The 20,756-nt window shown below is 44.3% G+C and overlaps 1 protein-coding gene across 2 annotated transcripts in view; it reads left to right on the forward strand.

The window, feature by feature from the left end:
• Window positions 1–370: 370 nt before the first annotated feature.
• TMEM131L (transmembrane 131 like) overlaps window positions 371–20,756 on the forward strand; it is an 80,133-nt gene continuing 59,747 nt past the window's right edge. Inside the window, exons 1-3 of one of the 2 annotated variants that reach the window (XM_040064390.2) lie at window positions 371–502; window positions 817–887; window positions 8,047–8,090. In XM_040064390.2, coding sequence (XP_039920324.1) covers window positions 379–502; window positions 817–887; window positions 8,047–8,090 — 239 coding nt within the window. In that variant the 5' untranslated portion in view covers window positions 371–378. The remainder of the gene's footprint in view (window positions 503–816; window positions 888–8,046; window positions 8,091–20,756) is intronic. The other variant, XM_040064392.1, reaches the window with a different exon arrangement.

Raw genomic sequence — 20,756 nt, forward strand, 5'->3', positions numbered from 1 at the left:
CCTCGCTGCGCTCTCCCCTCCCGCTTCGCGCGGCATGCTGGCTTCTTCCCTTCGCACTTCGCGTGCTTTTTTGTTTCTAAAAATCACCGGGGAGCGCCGGGCCCCGGCGCGGTGTCATCCCACAGGGGCGTAAGGGCGAGCGGTCCGACCGCACAGCCGAGGTAACAAAACCGATTCGGCTTTTCCAGGCCGCCTCCCGCGCCTCCCTCTCGCTTCGCGGGGGACTGGGCGGGCGGGGCGGCGGCGCTGCCGCCCGGCCATGTGCGCGGCGCTGCGGGCGGGGCGGGGCGGGCGCAGCCGCGCTGCGGGCGGGGGGCGGTGCCCGGTGCCGCGGAGCCGCCCCCGCCGCCGCCCGCCCCGCCCCAGCCGCGGCTCGGCATGGCGGGGCTGCGCTTCCCGCAGCACGGCGGCTACTGCCGCGCGGCCGCGGCCATGAACCTCCTGCTCGGCGTCTTCCACGTTCTCCTGCCCTGCTTTCGGCCCGGGGAGGCGCAGGGACAAGGTGAGGGCACCGGCGGGGCGAGGCGGGGCGGGGGCGCCGGCGCTACCCGCTCCGGGCTCGAGAGCGGAGCCGCCGCCCCCGCCGCCGTCCCTCGGGCGGCCGCCGCGGTGGCAGCCCGGGGACACAAAGAGAGCCGGGACGCGGCTCACCTCTTCCCCCCGCTCCAGTTCCCTTCCTCGCGGCCCCGCGGTACCCGCCGGGCCACGCGTCTCTGCCGGCCCGCCCCGGCGCGGGGAGCCCCGGGCCGCCGCCTGCGGGCTCCGGCCGCCCGCCCCCTGCCCATCCGCGCTTTCTCTCTCTCTCTGCCCCCGCAGCCATCGAGCCCATCCCCGGCGTGGTGGAGCTGTGGCAAGCCGAGGAGGGGGAGCTCCTGCTGCCCGCCCAGGTGAGGGGGCGCGGGGGGCGGGGGCGGCGGAGGGGCCGGGGCCATTGCGGGGTGCGCGGCCGTGTTGGGGCCCGGGGGCGGGCGCGGGGCGGGGGCGGCCTCGCCCGCTGCTGTCACAGCGCGGCCCCGTCCCCGCGGCCCCCCCAGCCTGCGCCAGCGGCGTGCTTGTTCGGATTCATTTATTTTCTGTTTGGTTCCCCCCCCCCCCCCCCAACTCTGTTTTTTAATTTTCTTGTTAACGAGTGCATTTGTGGTCGGAAAGTACTAGACGTGTACTGAATATGCATATTCGGTATCGTGAATATGCATATATTTGTATCTCAGGCCTGCTCAGGTGAAGCCATTTCCCCCCCCCCCCCAAAAAAAATGACACATCATTTATGGTGCCGTTCCCTCTCGTTCTAGCGCATTTTTTCTGGTCTTGTTTTGCCGCTTGTGTTGGGCAGTAACAAGGTTTGATAGATCCTTTGCTGGCAAGAGGAACCAATATGGTACAATGCCTGGCGGGGCTGGTGAGCGAGGAGGGGCGCTGCAAGGGGGGTCTGGAGTTTATGGCATTTGAGGCAATCATTTAACTCACACTGACGGACTCTGCCATATGTTGAGCTCGGTCTTCTAGACTTCAAGGCACCAGGCTCATAAATGGGAAGAAGCAGTCCTTAGGGACATGATCTTATATGAGGGGCAAAAGTGGGTAATTTGTTTGTCTTAAGCCGATATATCATTCTCTGTTTAGTGCGCAGCCATTGACACCCATTAATGTAAGGAAAAATAGCAGAAGTGCTGTTTCTTAGCTAGCTAAAAATTGCTGCTGCTTACCAGGATTGAGCATTTTGTCCTGTGGTGTTATGAAAGTATTATCTATTGTATGTCCAAATAATTTTGTAAGATACATTTGTTGTGCTAACTAGATTTGGCCTGTTACAGATGTCGTAGTGGCTAAGGGAAGGTGTAAGAGTCGCTGTGCAATGATGCTTGAGGAGCTCAGCCTTTGCATCTGCATTCTTTAGATTGAAGATATAAAGATGCATTAGATGTTGAACTGTGTAGTATAGTTGTTTAGAGTTGCTTCTCATAGCAAAGCTGCAATTGAGTGATGATGACGTGATGTTTACTTCCTGAGGAGATTGGGTCCTCTTGGAAAACGCTTTGTTCTTGAGCATCCTCATAAAAATAAGCTTTAGCTTGGCTAAAGAAAAACCAGGCATGAATGACCCATGAATTTGGCATAGTTGAGCATATGGTCTTGCTCAGTTCTTGCAGCAGTGAAGATGAAGCTGAGGCTGCTGTTCCTTCATCATTTCATGATTAGAGGCTACATTAGGTATGCAGGAAAGAAAAAAGTGTTCTGGCTTCAGTTGTGGCGGAGTGAGAAGTAAATGACAGTAGGGTTGCTGATTTAAGAGGTTGAAAGTCAGATATGCTGGTCTCTGAGTACTAGTAGTGCCTTGACTGGTTTGCATGGTTTTCCCCTCTGAGCTTGAGAACTGCAGCAGCATCTGATGCATCAGTGACTACTCAAGCTGAACAGAAGCTCCCAGGTTCCTCAAGTAGATTTTAAGACCAAAATTTGGTTACAGGCCTGACCCTGATGCTTGCTCTTCTGTTTCCGTGTGAACTTGGGCTTTGTCCAGCCCCTGTAGGGCTTGGGCCCTTTGGCCACATTTGAAACTACCTTTTTCATTTGTTGTGGTGAGGAGGAAAAAAGGCTTCCCTAAGTCCCTGTGGATATGGTGAGGGACCCTTTCAACACCTCTTTTATGGAGTGGTGGCACTGGTGTGCTGTTGCTGGTCATGTCTCTTCCCTGGATGCCCAAAGAGTTGAGGGTTGCCCATCCAGCCATGATCCTCTGCAGTGATTGTGAGGTCCTGAAGGCACATCAGCATCGTTGCCCTCCTGGGTTCCTGAGGTTGGTGGGGGGCATCAGTGGAGACGCCAGCATCTGTTCCTGAGATCTGGAAAATCGCTACATCTGTTAACATCTGAACTGCCCTTTGTTAGAGAGATGCTTAAACTTGCAAGTGGTTTATTGCTTGTCGATCACGTTTCACTTAAAATAAGTGGTCTGACCTACTGTTGCTACAAAGAAGTTTTCCATGTTCTCTTTCTTGCAAGAATAGACTTTCTTGGTTAAACTTCCGATGAGCATTGCTGCTCAGAGTTCACATATCACAGCAGTGGTGATGTGATGGTGAGGGTGTAGTAACAGGAAGAAGTTCCTGGCTTTTGAGTGGATAACAAATGTTTGGTAGGGAATATTCAAGAGTTGCTTCATTCCCGTGTTTGAAGATGGGTCTTCTTCTTGGATGAAGGCTTTGGGAATAGGATTGTTCTGGCCCCTTGATTTTGTTTTTCCTGTTTTTCCCTTTTTGGAGAGAGTGTGGCGCCAATGAGGATTTCACCTGCAGAAGTGAGAAATCCAGGGAAGGAGCTGTTCATATTCCTCTGCCAAAGCACCTCCCTCCCCAGTGCTCTCAGCAGGAAAATGGATTAGGTTGCCCTGTCTGCCAGCCCTTTAGCCTGTTTCTGGCAGGTTACCAATGCTGTCTGATGGATGTTTTTCTCTTTCTGTCATGGCTTTACACTATTATCTTATTTTCCATGCATCATCAACTGCCTGCCTGTGACAGAGCAGTTTTGAGCATTCCTTGCTGCCTGCAGAATTTGAGGGTGAAAGTTGGATGGGTTGGTAACCCATTCAGCCATCCGGTTGCCTGCACACGCTTTTGTTCCAGGAGCATGTAGCAAATAAAGACATCGTGTTAAGGGGTGAGGGAGGGGAAACAAAGTGTTTTAATATTTGTAGTTGCTTTCGAGGCCTTTCACAGCATCGCTTTGTCTACGCGAACTGCATGAATTTGCATGCTGGAGCGCAGCCGCCCAGGGCCCCTGCGCCTCCACCCCGCTTGGTTGTTCTACCTTCTGTTTCCTCTTGCTTCCCTTTCATTGTTTGTGCTTCTCGTGTGCCCCCTCCCAGCTTCCCTCTTATACATACTTGTGCTTTTCCTTTTTTCCCCTCCCCTAGTGCTTGTGGGCTTTTGATTCCAGCTTGCCCTGAAGCCTGCAGAGCTGTTAGGGGATGGCTCTCCTACTGCTCTTTCTCTGCAGCCGAGCCTGAAGGGTGCCCGGAGCACTGCAGTTGGTGAGGGTGTGCGTGGGCTCCTGCGCCGGGGCTGAGGGGAGCTGGCTGTATCTAGGCTGCTGACTGTCTTCCACTGGTCTGCTGCTTCCTCCAGCATTTCAGTGTTTCTTCCTGGATTCCGTTTTTAGCTCTGAGACCAGCTGGTTTTCCCAGTCGGATGTGATGGCTGTATTCCCTTGCACCCGTTTCTTCTTTCTTGTTGAAGGTGGTGTGAAGTGTGGGGTGACCACAGAGCACCCACTGACCTGGCTCTCCTTCTTGCCCTTAACCTTCCTTTCATAGCAAATATTCCTGGGATGGGCAGCTGGATTTTTCTTTCAAAACCAGTGGGATTTTGACATGGAAAATCTTGAGTGTGAGAGACTTGATTAGAGCAGTTGTGGTTTTTATAGACCCCTTATAATTTTGTGGTTTTGCATGTTTGTTTGCAACTTGTTAATACTTAAGTAAAATGCTTGGGAGAAAAGCTCCATTATGTAAGACTTGACACACAAGCTGTTCACCACTAAAGGCTGAAAAAGCTCCAAATATTGACAGCCAGGTCGTAGTACTTCAGTGCAAAGTTGTTAATGACAGTTAGTTATGTTTTATGTTTGCTGAAAAGGATAGGAAAGAGGACAAGGAAAAGCACAGTAAGGGTATCTGGCCAGCTGTTTCCCCAAGTGTATGAAAGAAGCACAAATGTTCATGGCCTACACTACTTAAAAGAGGGATCAGAGAGTCAGTTGCATGTTTCTGTCTGTCAGAAACCAAGTAGGTTGTTACTAGGAGCATCTGAAGGCTGGGGCAGGTGGGTTGGGTATCTGCAGAGCGCTTTCCCTTCAGCCCCTTCAGTTTGGGGGGAGGAACTACCTTAAAACGACATAATGAAGGTTAAGCTGTAGTTCTTGTTATCACGACTGAAAATGAGAGTCATCAAAGTCAGTATATACTAAACTTTATTTTGGTGTCGATGCAGTGTTTGACTGATGTGGTGGATTTTTTACCGTTTCGGTGTGTCACATGCAGGAGATGAGCGAGATGTTTCCTTAGAGGAACCCCTTGTGAATGTTTCAGTTTACTTGCAGATACTAAGGAGATTACAGTAACTTCTTGTTTCACTTTACTGTGATAGTGTTTCAGGTGCTTGAATTTTAGCGAAAGATACTGCAGTGTTTAGTGTATCATGGTTGTTATAGACGCTGGACAAATACAGAGCTCCTGCCTGAGTTTTCACTTACCAGCCTCTGCTCAGGTCTGAAAAAATTTTTTTTTTCTTTCCCCAAGTAGTAGCAGCTTCTCTCAGTTTCTGTTCTTCAGTGCAGCTCAGGGGTTAATAATTGTTTTCCTGGTTTCGAAAGCTGATGAAGACCTTGATCTTACATACGTTTATCAGAGATACGCAGCACTGCAGCGTGTCATTAACAATCCCATCATCTGTGCACAAATTAAATGTACAGAGTCACCGACTTCAAAGCGGGTTTTGTCTGAAGACACAGAATTTGTGTGAAAGTCTGAGACAGACTTGGGCTGGGAATTGTGTTCCTCTTTGGGCTGTTAAAAGGCTTCTCCAGACTCCCAGCTGAGCTTCTGGATGGTGCTGATAGGACTTGGGGCTGGTTGGCCGTGCAGATTATGCAGTAGCTGTCAGCCCAGGCTCTTGAGACTTGTGTGACACAAGGGGGGCGCTTTCAAGGGCTTTCCAACACAAGATAAGCACCTGCCTTATATTCAGGATAAGGTTACAAGGTTTGGAGGAAGGGGATTCTTTTCTTTTCATAGGTAGACTGCTGGGAACTGCATTTTAGCTTTCAGGAGGCGTTCCTTTTCTTCCCGCTGTAGTTTGAGAATGCTATTTTTTTTCTTTTCTCTCTTTGTAAATCCTCAGTTTAAGCCTACATGGACATGTAGCCTGGAGCGCACAGAGGAGTGAAGATAGGAGAAAGCTGGACAAAGGGGTCTGTGTGTGAACAGAGTTGAGGGTGATTTAATTTTTTTTTTTTTTTTTTTCCCTTGCACAGTTGAGATGTGCTATGGCTGCACTCTAGATTGGGAAATTTGCTTCATTGTTGCTTGGTGAAAAGTGAAGAGGAGAAATGGTAAGGTGGCTAGTGTTAAGGGTGAGAGCAGTGTAAAGACACAAACACAGGTTTCTGATGCCTGGCAGATGCTAAGCCATTTAAAGGAAGAACTAAGCCATTTAAAATGAGGATAGCTTCCTATCTGGCTGTGGCAGGGGAGCTGTTTCTGGAGAAGGTGGATAAGGAGTCCTCTAGTTCAGCTTGATATTGTACTGGGGTTCTAGAAGTACAAAAGGAGCTTGGAGGAGCTGGAAGACATGATGGGTTTGTATCATACCATCCTGGTGGAGTCTAACAGCAAGGCTTAGCAAGGTCTCTAGAGGAGATGGCTGGGTCTCCATAGGGGTCAGGTGCTGGGACTTCTAGGTAGATCTGTGCCGAAGAGCTTTGTGGTGTACTGCAGATCCTGGACAATTAGCATGGTGTCTCCAACCTCTGGGCAGGCGTATGGAAAGGTTGTTGAGTTCTCAAATTATCTTGTACTTCCCTGTCAATCTTGTTCCAGATTTGGTTATGTTATGATGGAGGCTGTGCTGCTTCTTTTGTATGAGCTGCTTGTGACAAAAGATGGAAGTTCAGGCTCGTCTGACAGCTTTTGGCAAGATCCATATTAATATTAGGCAGAAGGTCATTATTTTAGACACGATAATGTTAATTATTAATATTAATGTTAACATTAACCATATTTGGCACTATAATGTGGTTGTCATTTTTCCTCATTTCTTGAAGCTCAAGTCTTCAGAAATCCTGCTGCCTGTCCCATTCAGTAGGCAGGTAGGGCTGCCTGATCTGCGTAAGCATCTGAAATCTGTAGAATGATGTTTAGTGTTTATAGGTGAATTTTTTTTTCCAGTATGTAGTGAAAATCGGGGGTAAAGTCAAAGCTGCTAGCTTGAGGCCATGATCTGCTTACATGGGAAACACGTAGGAGGGGTGTTGGAAAGTACAGTCTTTTAATTTTAAAAGATTTTTTTTCCCCTACCTTTTCATTGCTAAGGTCTGTGGTTTGTGTCTTGTAGAACCATCACCTGCAGAAGCAGAAGCTGGGAAAACTCACCAGCTGTTCCTGGCAGGATGACTGTGACCTCCTGAAAAATGTTAATCTCCCTAAAGTTGTCCCTGGTTTCATCAGCAGGGGTTGAGTGGCAGTAACACACTTCATTTTGAGTTGTACCTAAAGCGTTCCTGGAGATCTTGGCCAGTTCAGAGTAGCTACCTCCTTGTTTTAAATGGATTTCCTGCAGGGAGCTCATTGAACCCATACTTGAGTTCATTTCTGTAGACAGCTCAAAGTGGTTTGTGGTGAACTGCAAGCTGACACAGTTCAGCTGCATGTCTTGAAAATTACTTGAGTCTTAGCAGCTGAGCTAAGATGATGTGTTCAGAGCTTCTGCTTTCTCTGCTTTCTGTATGTACTGCTAATGAGTGATAAGATCTAGGTTTGGGACTTCACCTTGCCAGTTGGAATGTGGTACTTTGCCTTTGCTTTTGGCATTGACAGGTGATCTGCATTTCAAGGCATTCTGCATTTCCTCAGGTACTGGCTATTGAAGTTTGCTGATGGGGGCAGATAATTTGAAAGTGGAGGAAATAGTCTTCCAGTAGTTTGAGGACAATTGATGGCCTTAGATTGAAATTCTGTGTGTGAGTGGATTTTGTATAGTTGCATTTACATAAATGGAAAATGAGTCTGTTTAAACAGCATTTGGGAGGGAACTGGAGTAGCCAAGTTAAGTCACCATTTATCTTTTGCAAGATGAGCTGAAACCTCAAATGGGATGTCCATCAACCACCTTACTTGACTCATAAAGGAGTTGTAGTAATTTTAGATTTCTGAATTTGTTGTGCAAACAAGTCACACAAGAATCCATCTATGATGGAGTTAAAAGTGGTACATATGTGCAGTGGCGCATGTTGCAGTTTTGAGATTCTTACACAGTATTTTCTGTTTGTCAGGCTGATTCGGAGGAGGATGTGGAAGAGCATCCGCAAGAGCAAAGGTAAGCTAAATTCCAGTGGAAGCCAGAGTATTGAAGTTCATTTTGTTTTTTGCTTTAGAAAGTACCAAAGTGTAATTGGGCAGACTACTAAAAAATTACTTTTTTTCTCCTGCATGTTAAATAGTTTTTTATTACTCGTGGCTTACAATTTTCTCAATTTAATGTTAATACTGCTCAGTGTATGCAAGCACAAAATACCTTCTTGCATCTCTTTCTCCTAAACCTGTCTCTAAGATGAATTTGCTTCTCATTGCTTTCACACACAAAAAATAAATGCTTGTAAATTGTTTTGTTGTATATTTTGTAATTAATTTCTTTCAGGCAGGGGACAGTTTTCCATTACGAAAGTTGTAAATGTAAGTAGTCTTGGAGTGTTAATTTGCACCAAGGCAAGGAAAGAGGTGAAGGAGATTTAAAGCCAAAGGTTTATTAATGCGTTGCTGTGGAACAATAAAATTCTGCCCTTACGTCTTGAAATCAGATAAATAATAAAGCTCTTCAGAGCTGTAGGCACAACTCTGCTGTTTCTGTTAATATCAGGCCTTCTGTATTTTGAAGGGTTGGGGAAATAGCATCACGGATTATTTTTAAATACACATTTTGTTTCCTCTGAGCGTCCAGGTTAAAATGCTTGGACATTTACCAGTGAAACACTTCCTTCCTTTGGTATGTGTTAATGTGGTTACAGCTTTCAGGGCCATGCCAGCCAGAAAGATCACAAGACTTAAAACAAACACTTGTAACAGCACCATTTTCTGATGGCAGCAGTTAGCCACAAATGCTTTTCTCATTTATCTCCAGTCTTTGCCCTTAGCTTAGGTTTGAGATCAAATAGATGGGATAAAACACGAGCCTTGCTGGGAGCTGGCAGAAGGAGTAAGCCCAGGGGGTGGGAATGGGATGGTTACGATGGGTCTGTCCTGCACTGCAATGCTTCTTCACATGGCTTTTCCCCTTCTGCCCCATTGGGAGCCTTCTCATCTGAACCCAGCATCACATTAAGGCTCCTGTGCCTCATCTCCGTGGGAATTACAAAGATGGTTTGGAAACAGGATGTGGGAATTACTGCGGCTACTGACAGCTGGTGCTGATTACTTGTGCTTGCCTAAGTGCCCCAATTCCTACCTGCAGAAGGGATTTTTTTTTTTTTTCTGCCTCCTCTTGTGAAAAGAGAGGTAAACTACTGAAAGCTGCATTTCCCTGCACAAATACAGAAGTTTCTGATTTTTTTCATCTGGGAGCTATTATGTTTTGGATGCAGAATTTTTACTGCGTAACTTTATTACCTGCATGCTTTCTTTGTTGAGAGGTAGTCAGAAGGTAGCAGTCTCTAATGCTGTGCTTAAGATTGTTTCTGATTGTTTCCTTAGCAGGCAGAGATATGTCATTTAGGTGGAAAAAAATCTCTACTTGCCTATTTTTCTCTGGAGGTGGATGCGGTAATTGGCTACTATGGCAATAATAAAAATATTATTGAAAATAATTAGTTCTTGAGACTTGGAGAGGAAAAAGTGATTTGACTGGAATTTTTTTAGGTCATTCAGGTGCTTAAATTTTTTTCTAGTAATTATTCGTTTTCAAAAATGAGCTTGCTTTTTGGGATTTAAGTTTGTAGAGGTTCACATGCATGGTGGAAACATCCTTCTATTGTCATACTGAAATGCCTCAGGAAACTTGCCTAAACACATCCTGGCTTGTGTGCATCTTCTAAACTGTTTTGGTTTGCTGCTGTAGGTAAACACAAACCTGTGTGTGCTCTGTATACTGAAGGAATGTTGTAGTGTAGACTTCACAAAGGAGAGCCAGCAAAAGTACTTTGGAAAGATGAGAATTTATTAGTTTATTTCCAGATTAATTTTCATTCCCTTGGATGACATTGTTATGGTGAAATCATGGGGATTTCCTTTTCCTGTAGCAGCAAAACCCGAAGCTTGCAGCATCTTCATCTCATTGTCTGACTGCATGCCCTGGGGAAATCAGCTGAAGGTACTGTAATTTGATGTGAAGCCCTTAGAAGCAAATGTAGGGGTATTAGCAGAAGTTAAAGGAGATAGAGAAATCAAAAATTTCCCCAGAGATGAGGGAAGTATACTGAGTTCATCATCTTGGGGCATAAAGGAGAAAGTCTCTTTCCAAAACATTGTTGCATTCAGTTTTTAATTCTAGGTTAGTGGGTTCCCTGGGAGCTTGCTAACCTACTTTGAAAAAACCGAACACAACAAAAGCGGTAAAGTATTAACCGTCTTTTAACGGACTTCCTGTGCATGTGCATCATAAGATCTTCCTTTTGGGGTGGTCTTCTTGGTTTGCTGTTCTTGTGGCAAGTGCACAGGGGAGATGGATGTGGTCTTACAGTTTCTGCCTTAGGTTTAGCTTCAAGAAATAGAAAAATTTGCATGGAGGTAAAAGGCACTGTCAAAATAGCAGTTTGTGTGAAGAGCTATTTCAGAGGTGAATGAGAAATGGTTGATTTGTAGGTCCACGCGTTTGTAGCTGCCCTGTGTGAGGCGGTGATTATCAGCTCCTTGATTTCCACGATTCCTGCTATTCTGATTGCTTGGATGCTTCCACAGGTTGCTTCATGCTGTTTTGTGTCTCTCTCTGGATCAGATTCTGAAATAAGAAATGCAGCACGGCACTTGAGTACTGCTTCACGCTACAGACTTTGACAGAATTAAAGTCACGTGTATTTGGACTAGCCTATTAAAAAGCTTCCAGTTTCCTTAAAAACCTCTTCTTACATTTGAAAGTCAGGAGTAAAAAGATGCCTTTCATAACAGTCCATGACAGGTGTTGACAAGAAAATGTTTTTGTTGTTGTGTTTGGAGGGGTTTTTTTGTTGTTGTTGTTTCGTTTTGTTTTGGGATTTTTTTGTTTTTTTTGTAGTCCCATCCCTTCATCCTGGTGACTTTGGTTGCCACAACTGGCAATAGCAAATTTTGAAGTTTTATTTGCTTGCTAAAGCAGCATAATGAGACAGAACCTGAATGGCCTGAAGTTGTGTCAGGAGGTTTATACTGGATATTAGAAAAAAATGTTTTTCACCTTGCTACACACTGGAATGGGCTCCCCAGGGAAGTGGTCACAGCTCCAAGCCTGATGGAGTTCAAGAAGAGTTTCGTCAATGCTCTCAGGGACATGGTGTGACTCCTGGGATGTCCTGTGCAGGGCCAGGAGTTGGGCTCTATCTTTGTGGGTCCCTTACAACTCAGCATATTCTGTGAAATGCTGAAGTCACGCACAAATAAAGAGACAGTGCTATCAGGTGATGCACAAATGATGCTAGAGTTAAAACTTTTAGCTTTCTACTTCAAGGAAGTAATCACTGGACAAAAAAAAAAAAGTAATTTTGCATGTACAACGTTGTTAGTACTTTTTTTTTTGAGGACTTCTGGAGAGAGGCCTTTGAGGATGCTGTTTTGCAGCCGGCACATTAAGGAACATTTGCACCAGAGGAAACTGCTGTGCTCAAGATATGAAGCATACACTCTTAATATGGGATCACTCATAGACAGTGATTGTCTATGAGAAGGGAAATCCATAGAATACTAGAAGTATGGAATGAAACTAGCCAGGAAGAGGACATTTTCCAACCTTTTCCTACAGCATGGCATATTTTGCTTTGAGTAGATAGGTATCAACTGCTAGGAAAATTCCAAGTGTGATGCAGTTGGCTCAGTGAGGCATTTCTGTTGGGCCTTTGCCTTTGATCAGTGGAGGGCGTTTGACCCTGTGGACTGGAGCTGCTTGGGGTGGTAGATGGTATCGGCTCCCAGTGGGCTCCTGCTAGGGTGTCAGTGCAGCCTGGGAATGACAGCTGATGCCCAGCACTTTGACCTCTCCTGATTGCTTGCTGGAATTACTCCTAATCCTGTTGTTTTTGCTGTGTCTGTGAAATCGTGCTCCAGTTGCGGAGGAGAAATTGAAGGTGGAGGTAGCAAGGGAGTAGCTTACTAGCTGCCTGAGAGAGAGTAAAGCAGTTGAAGTGCACAGACTGCAGAATTGCTAGAGGGTTTAGGGAATACTTAAGAAATGTAGTTATAATGTTTGCTTCAGGAAGAATCCAGAGTGGCAGTGGGAGAATGAGCCTGCTTTGCGTTGTGGCTGTATATTGCAATTTCTCCCTGGCCACAACTTCGGCTCTAGTCGAGAGGCACAAATGAGGTCTGGCACTGTGGATGGAGTAATAAGACACTTCAGAGGTGACTCATCCTTCCAAAAAGCCTGTGGTCTTAGTGCCAGAATTTTTGACAGTCCAATTGGAAAGTAGTGGCATAGGACTAGTGGTATGCCTGTGCATCAGATAACTAGCTTGGGTGGTGGCTAAGGCAGGAGAAGAAACATTGAAAAATAGGTTAGGATCAACCAGATTTTCTTTTTCTGCCTTTTTTTTTTTAATTAAATGAGTAAAAATTGATTTTGTGCCAGCAGAAATGTCTGAATATTAAAAAAAGAAAAAAGGTTTATGCTGTATTTATTTTTAAAATATCTTTTATTAAAATCAAAGTGAGTATCCACTGAGAAAGTGTTTCAAAATGAAAAGCTGAAAAATAGTTCTGAGAATGTCAGTCAGTACTTAAGCTGTCTGAAAGGAACCATCTTAATATTTTCTAACTAAGCTTGTATGGAGTACCACTGATCATTTAGATTGTCATTAAACTTACCCTGAAAGTAAGTCTAACTACATGAAGATTTTTCCTAGAATATATGCCTGGTCTTATAATAGTGAAAGCTGCTTTTATTAAGTTTTTCGTGTTTTTTTAAAAATTGTTGTTTTACAAAAGAAGCAAAAAAAAAAAAAAAAAAAAATCCATGTGTGTTAAAAAGAAAAGAAAAAGTTTCTTGGAGAGAAAGCTTTGAGTGTCTTGGGAGAAAGCTTTTTAGTCCCGTTACTGCACTCGCATAAGGTAGCAATTTCTGCAGTATGCACAGAATGTGTGTTTTTAGTGGTTAGCACTAAAACCTTTTCCAGTATTGGCTAACTTTTGTTTTTAATTGATAAGTCATGGCTGTTGTTCCACACTTCCACTTTTGTCTAGATACCAAGGGAGTACTAATTTTAAGTTTTACTAGATGCCTAAATAAAGAAATTAAATTTACTTTACATAATCCTTAGAAGTAAAGGAGGAGAATTGAGATGGACACACCCACCTGTAACACTTGGGTGAAAATCCCTAAGGAAACACCTGTAGGGAACACAGGATACTGTGAAACTGGGCTAAAAGCAGCTTACTGAAAAGAACTGCAAGAGGTCAGTGAAACTGGAGGTTTTCTTGTAGATGAAGAAACAGATAGTTCCTTCCAAAATAATCAGTGTTACTGTTCCTCTCCTTCCTTATGCTTCTGCCAGGCACAGCTAGGGTGGCAGGCTGAACTGCTGCGTTAATTGTTTATCTCTGGTTTTTTGTGGCAGTTGATTCACCGATGAACTTTGCCTTGCTGAACTTTGTATTAGATGCTGTTAGGGACAGCTCTTCCCCTGTGTGCATTGCTTCTTCCAAATACCGCTCCTTTTACAAAATGACGTTGCTTGCCTGATGGTACAGGGGATAGAAAATGTGCTTTGGTTTTTTCCCTGGGACATTGCATGGCAGCGCAGTGTGCTAACAAATGTTTCAGCTATTGTTTGTTTCTTTATTTCTAAGTTGTTTTCAGACATTTCATAAATGAGAGGAGTTGCCCAGGGCAGCTGTACAGTGTTTCACACCAAACTGAGGGGATGACCCTGTGGCTTTCTATGATCATGAGATAATGGCAGATGACAGTCTTGCACTTGTTTGCAAAGAGCTGTCAAGCTTCTGTCCTCATTGTAGGTCCTGTGTGACCTTGATGGAAATACTTCGAAGGTGATATATGGCCATATTTAATTACTCTTGGTCTTGCTGTTGCAGTCCCACTCATCATCAAACTCTTGTCTCTTTGCATTGAACAAACTGTTGGAATGCATATATTTCTCACTTTTGTGCACACTCTTGGGCTGGAGGATGTTTGTGGGTTGGAGCAGAGAGCCTTTGGTCTGTGTCAGCTTGTATGCTACCTAAAATGGACTTTCTCATCTGTGGGTGACGACTTTGAGAAATGAAGGCAATCTTGGAATAGTAGTTGCAAATTGGCACTTCTGCATTCTTATGGCTCATGGTGCCTTGAAAAGCCGCACAGGCTTCTATGGAAGCACCAGTTTCTATACTGGTAAAAATAGAAGACTGGGGCTGTGAGGTCATTGTTTGCACAGGGATTAGTGTGTATCGAGGAATTGTATTTGTGGATATGTGCTACTGGAGGAGACTTTCTCACCTGTAATGACCTATTTTAAAAGGACAGATAAACTATACTTTACATTTTGGTGCTTATATAGTTCTTTCTTTGTCTTCCTCTGTTAATAATTTCTTCACTTTCTGTTGCTGTATCTTCTGCAGATCTCTTGCGTACTATCTTGTGGCATCTCTACTTTTTTTTTTTTAGCTTCAGTCTGGGCCATGCCTGAGATGGCTGTAGTTTCTGTACTGCCAGAGGAAGAGGATGTCTTGCACTCTGTTTCCTGGTGCTGTCCCTTGCCTTGTGCAGCCCTACAAGTTCTCTGGATTAGAAGAACTTGTTTTGTCGCGAGGTTAATATTTATTTGTGATCATTCTTCAGTTTGTTTCCCTGTTGTTCTCTGGCAGCATCAGCTGAAAATGTGCACGGAAGTTCTCCCTCAATGCTACAGCCTGTTGTGTGGGACGGGTGCCCTGTCTGTGTCACCTGCAGGATGTCATCTCTGTTCTGCTTGTCTCACATTGCTCCCAGGGATCCCCATCCGGTGGTGTGGCTCTGGTCCAGACGTTGTGGCACCTTTTTGCTCTTTCCTCAGTCCTTCAGACCTGTCTCTTCCTGCCCCTGCCTTTTGGTCCGCTGTGGGGCTGGGTGCTTGCGTGGTGGTACCTGAGCCCGGGCTGACTCTGCTGCCTTATCTGCAGTGCAGGAGGAGCTGGGGAGGAGCCCAGCCAGATCTGCTCTTCCTCTCACTGTTGATGAGAGATGAGCAGATCAGTCCTCAAAAGTGTGGGGCCGAGATGGGCAGTGTCTTGTGTGTTAGGGGTAATGCCTCCGAGTCAGTGGCTGTGGGGTAGGAGTGGGGTAAAGCGTGTGCGCTGGGATGATGGGTAGCCTGGGGGACAGCTCGTGGGTTTTGGGTGGACGGTGTGGCGAGTCACGCAGCGGCAGCACTGTGTGGATAGTTGCAAGCTGGTGCACACACACGTACATCATTTGTTGTGCGTGTTTTGTTTTTATTTTTGGCGCTTGGTAAACTCCCCATAGCCTGTGCTCTGGGACAGAGCCCACGCACAATGCATGCCCTTTGGAGTTAGGACAAGCCTGGTCTGAGCAGGTGGGACAAGGGCATGTGGTGTCTTATTTCCAATTGTGCTTGGTTCAGGACAGGCTGCAGAGCTGTGTGACAGCAGAGACAGATCTCGTGGCACAGCCTGTTGGTGTAGTCATTCAGCAAACACATGGGGAAGGTCAGCTTTTAATGCCGGGCCAGTCGCATGCTGCGAGGGCTGTGCAAGTCTGCTTGGGAACACGGCATTTTTCATTAAACTTAACCTGCCTTGTTTTGAAAAAGGGGATGTTGGGACACATTTTGTGTTTAGAGAAGAGGGGAGAAAACCCAAAGAAGAGCGAAAGTAAACATCTGCTATGGTGTGTTTGTTCATTTGTAAATTTTGTGTCCCCCCTGCCGTACTTGCTGCTTCTGTAATATAAGTAGTTCAGAATAGGAACTTTCATCTTATGCTTCTACTTTTACATTTTAATACACTGGTAATGGATTTCAGATGTCTGTTAATCTCAGGCTAATCCTTCTGATTTGTGGGCAGTGGGTCACAAAGGATTTAGCTTTTGGTCTGCGTGTTTATTATTAATAAATTATTTTCACCTCCATAATAGCTGTTTCTTAGTTGCCCATAAGAGGACTTAATCTGTAGTAATTTTACCCTTTTGCAGTTAAACAATAGACATCTGGAATCGTAGACCAGTGTCAGCAGTCTGAAAATTGACACAGTGTAAGAATTTAGCTTCACAGTTTTTCCACTGTTGCAGATTGGCAAAATAGGACAAAATGCAAGAAAGCCTATGCAACAGTTTGTTCACATGTAGGAATTTGTGTAGAATCTGCTTCTGAATGATTAACCACAGTACCCAGGTTTGATTACTATAAGCAGAGCATAAAGGGCCCAGGAATCTATCTAATGCGGTGTAATGAAGAGCTATAGGCACAGCTGTTACCTGGCTCTCGTCTTCATAGATATTCAAAGGTGACTCAAACTTAGCTTTTAATGACTCACATATTTTTATTTGATGAGGAATCGTCCTCTAGGAAAGCTGTGCTCATGCTCTGGCGGTGGCTCTGGCTGCATGATTTGTGGACAAGTAGGTGAAGGAGACCTTTCAGTAGTTTTGGTGTTTGCCATAAGTAAAAAGATGAACAGGAAAACATCAACACCACTTGTAGTTCAATATTTGTTATAGATTCCAACACTTGAGTTTTAAAAAAGTCTTAATTATGTTTTCTTAGACATCATTCTTTATCCATTTCCTTCAGTATCTGCTTTGGGGAGAGACTTTTACTTTCTGTGGTTATTGCAAAATTACCATCTCGGTTCTTCATCAGGACAGAAGGGCACTGTCCACTTCAGGGAGGGGAACAGTATATATCAAATATTATTCTTGCATGTGACAACGGTATGCATTAAATTTTTTGCAGTGTTCTGAGTACTCACCGCAAATATTTGCTTTGTATTTGTAGAAGAGTTTGCTTTCATCAAATAAGCTAATCATCTGGGAGAAACATGTGATCAGTATGAATAATTTAGGTGTCTCTTCGTTGTCTCAGGGGGTCTACCATTCTATGTTATATCCAGGCTGCCAACTGTGACAAGAAAGATAGAGAGCAAAGCTGGTGATGTTGTCAACTTATCTTCTTCTCCACCTCCTGGCCCCAAAGTAGTGTTTTGGTTGATTGGTTTTTTTGTGTCATAGTAACTTTTAGAAATAGCAATGGAAATATGATTAGACAAGGATAACTCAGGATATTTTGTGTGTGTACAAAACAAACCTTACTTTCCGTAGAACAATTGGACTTTATATAAACATGGGAATTTCTCATAGACAGTGAAGTAGATTTTTTTGCTTTGAATTATGAGGAAAAGAAGGAAAAATAATTTCTGAGAGGAAGGTGAGAACTAGCTCTGTGCTCTTACTTTACTGAAGTTCTCATCTTCCCATGTCTGCTTCAAGATGCTGTTGCTGAGCTCTAGCTAGTTGTTTACCGTCTGACCCACCTGCATACCAGAACTCTGCAGATGGCAAAATCAAGAAATTTGGATTGCAAAATAATGCTTTTAGTTACTGCCTGATAAAACCAACTTCAGCTTTAAAACTTTGTGAAGACACATGAAGAAGCTGTAAAGACTTGGAAATAAAAAAGATAAAGTTAAGGTAGTGTATCCTTTTCAGTGCTGTCCGAAGTATGGGCTGTGTTGACTCTGGTTCATGGTTTTGTTGTGTTTTGGAGTTGGATTTTATGAGAAAGAAAAAGTTCTATTTACAATGTTTGCATCAGCATGTTCTGTAAGGAAATAGGAGAAATGCAGAAAACAACTCAATATTCATTAAGCCTAAAACTTTTTTTGGCCAGTGTGATGGTTCTAAAAGCAGTAACATAGCTGCACTTGCATTATGAAAGAACTTGCTTCCTTTGCAGTACTAAGATTTCAAACTGGCCTGGCCTTTGGAGACACTGTATTATCAATAGCATGAAAATTTGACACACATCAAAATACTTGGGAAGACTTTCAGAAGCCTGAAATATATATATATGTATACGTATGTATGTGTGTATGAAAAAACGGTGACCTTAAGCCCAAATTGTTCTGGCATAGATTTTTGCTAGCTCTTTTGCGTATATAAATAATTTTATATTGCTTTCCAGTTTTTTAAATTGCTATCCATTATTTTAATGTTTCTCTCTGGATCCTGTTTATTTTCTTTGAGACAGTGAGGCATAATTCTGTTGTTACGTACATACGCACCTCTCAAAAAGTTAACTTTGAATTAAGTAGGCCGTCTCAATGTTACAAAGTTGATAAATGATGACTATTTTATTGGTAGCACATTTACACTTATCTCCAGAGGAGAATTTCCCAGCTTTTTTTTTATCATGTGAATGCTGATATCTGGTCTAACAGAAAGTTAATAATCTCTCTTTTTTCTTTGTTCTTAGTTGTTCTCCGAGACCCCTGAATTCTGCCATGTTCTTCCAGCTTGTTTTCCCGCCTGAATTCATGGAGGGCTTGATTGAAAAGCTTTTGCGGGTCCCAGGAGAGGATCCAAAAGGGAATTGTTATAGAGACTCAGATTTGTAGGAGCCCTAGGGACTGGCTTTGAGTCGCTCTGAGTGCTGTTGTTGACTCCTGTACGCTTCTTTCAGAGCTGACAGCGGCTATCAAGCAATGAATCCAAATGTTAATACTTAACACTTTTTAAAGTTTGTTGGTGCACTTACCTTTCTTGTGAAGCTGCTTCAATTATTACTGTGATTTCTGGTTGTTATCAAAATCAAATTGAAAAGATCATCTGGTATCCTGCTGCTGGTATTCTTTTTCTTGTGAGCCTTTCCAAAGAGTTCCTCCGTGGGCAGCATGTGGGTTTGGTGACATGAGGCAACTCCTTGCAGTCCTTCAGCTGCAGGTATTTGTTTCTTATCAGTGAGGACAGAAACAGGTTCAGCAGCCACGTGTAAGACTAAAACTGAGCTCATATGTGTGCATGCGCTTTAATGCCATCTCCTGGCATTGTTGGAGCAGTGTGTTGTGCTGCCATTGGGAGTATACTTGGAACAAAGTGGGACTTTGGAGATCTCTTTGACTCTGAGCCAGCAGTCTCAGTATGATGTGTTTAGCACTGGAGAGAGAAAAAACAGATGCATGCTTGTTTTTTTTAATATTTGTGAGGAGGATCCTTTGAATGCTTTCCAAGGTCTTGAGGTTCCTGCACGTTGTGCTGCCTTTTAACTCCATGGCTGTAGCGCACTTGGACGAGAGGTGCAGTTTACACAAGCAATTGAAATTGCACGTGCACCGGATTTTTTAGGCTCTCAGACTTCCTTGCTGCTTGTGTCAGTGAGTCAAAGTGCGCAGTGTTCTCAAGGCTTTTCTGGGTGGGAGTATGTAAAAGCTGTCAATTACTCCTCTGTGCCAGGACGGCTGTTTTAAAAACAGGTGTGGTCTATGGGGACATTTTCCTCATTTAAAACCCATCATCTTTACTTACACTTTAGTGTTAACTGTTGTCATTGCACATCACAGCTGAATCCTGAGAGAGTTGTATGATGAAAAGCTAAACTAGTTGAATTCTACTGAATTATCTGAGAATACGGTTGTTTCATTTTCTTGGAGGATAAATCTCACTGATTCATTAATAAAACAGTTGGTTACAGTCTGTAGAAAATAAAAACTCTAATTTTAAACTTTAAAGTAATTACTTGACTACTGCTTAGAGTATGAATATGTATGTTGCATGAAATGTCACAGTTGCAGGTACTAGGTGTCATCCTGAAAGATTTGGTTGCCTTTGCGGTAGTTAATGCAGAAATAATTGCATGAAGTTGTTTGCTCTCTACTTGAAAAGTACGGACAGCCTAACCAGGATCATTAGAGGGGTTCAAAGTTGAAATACAAAAGGTTTACCTTAGAACTCTACCGAAGTTACTGACAAGTGACCATCACCATGCGTAGAGCTGGACACTCACGGTTTTGGTGCAGTCTGGGCATCGAGCACCAAATCCTGGCTGAAGTAATGCCGCAGCAGGTCAGCTCCTGCACCACACAATAGTCACAAATCCTGAGCGTTTTGGAGTGGGCAGTACATGAGTGCTGCCCGGTGCAGTGGTTACACTGGTGTCTTGATATTAAACCTCTGGGTGGAGGGGCAGTAGGGTTTTGCCGGGAGATGTGGCAGGAGGAGAGGGTGGTTTTGTTTCCCCTCATTAAGTTCCCATTGTCTAGCTAGGTGCCCTTCAGTGTTTGTCGCACAGTAGGCTACAATGTGAGGTTGTATTCGGTGCAGTTTGTTCCCCTTTTCATCCCCTCTGGGCTCATCGGTTTGTGTTCTTTGGGGGCAGAGGCTGTTGGCTGTACCTTGGGTCCCACTGGACTTTCTGCTGCAGAAACAAAAGGCACTCTGCACCCACCAGACCTTTCTCTGGGAGTGCTGCTTACAGAGCACGTTTGTTTTGGTGCGCAGGGCTCTCCTCTTTAGACTGTTGCCTCTTACCTGTCACCGAGACACACAAAGCAGCCACACGCAGACAAGAGGTTTTGCAGAGCAGAGGTTTCTCCGTCCACCTCAAAGCTGAGACAGGGCAGAGAGGGCGCCTCTTTGTTTTATTTCTTACTTTTTATACATTTGTGGGTCTAGCAGAAGATTGGCTTCTGGGGTTTTTCACCCCTCAGCCAAGTGGCTAAACCAACTGTCAGTTACAATTGTTTTCAGGTTAGAAATATGCAAACAAAGGACAGAGAATGAAAAACAAAGGATTTGTTTATGTTACATCTGTGGGAAAAGGTAGAAAACTGCTCTTAATATGGTACAATAACTAAAAGATCTGACTCCATTTAAGAAAAT

The sequence above is a fragment of the Hirundo rustica genome, chromosome 5, assembly GCF_015227805.2.
Source record: "Hirundo rustica isolate bHirRus1 chromosome 5, bHirRus1.pri.v3, whole genome shotgun sequence".
Lineage (NCBI taxonomy): Eukaryota > Metazoa > Chordata > Aves > Passeriformes > Hirundinidae > Hirundo > Hirundo rustica.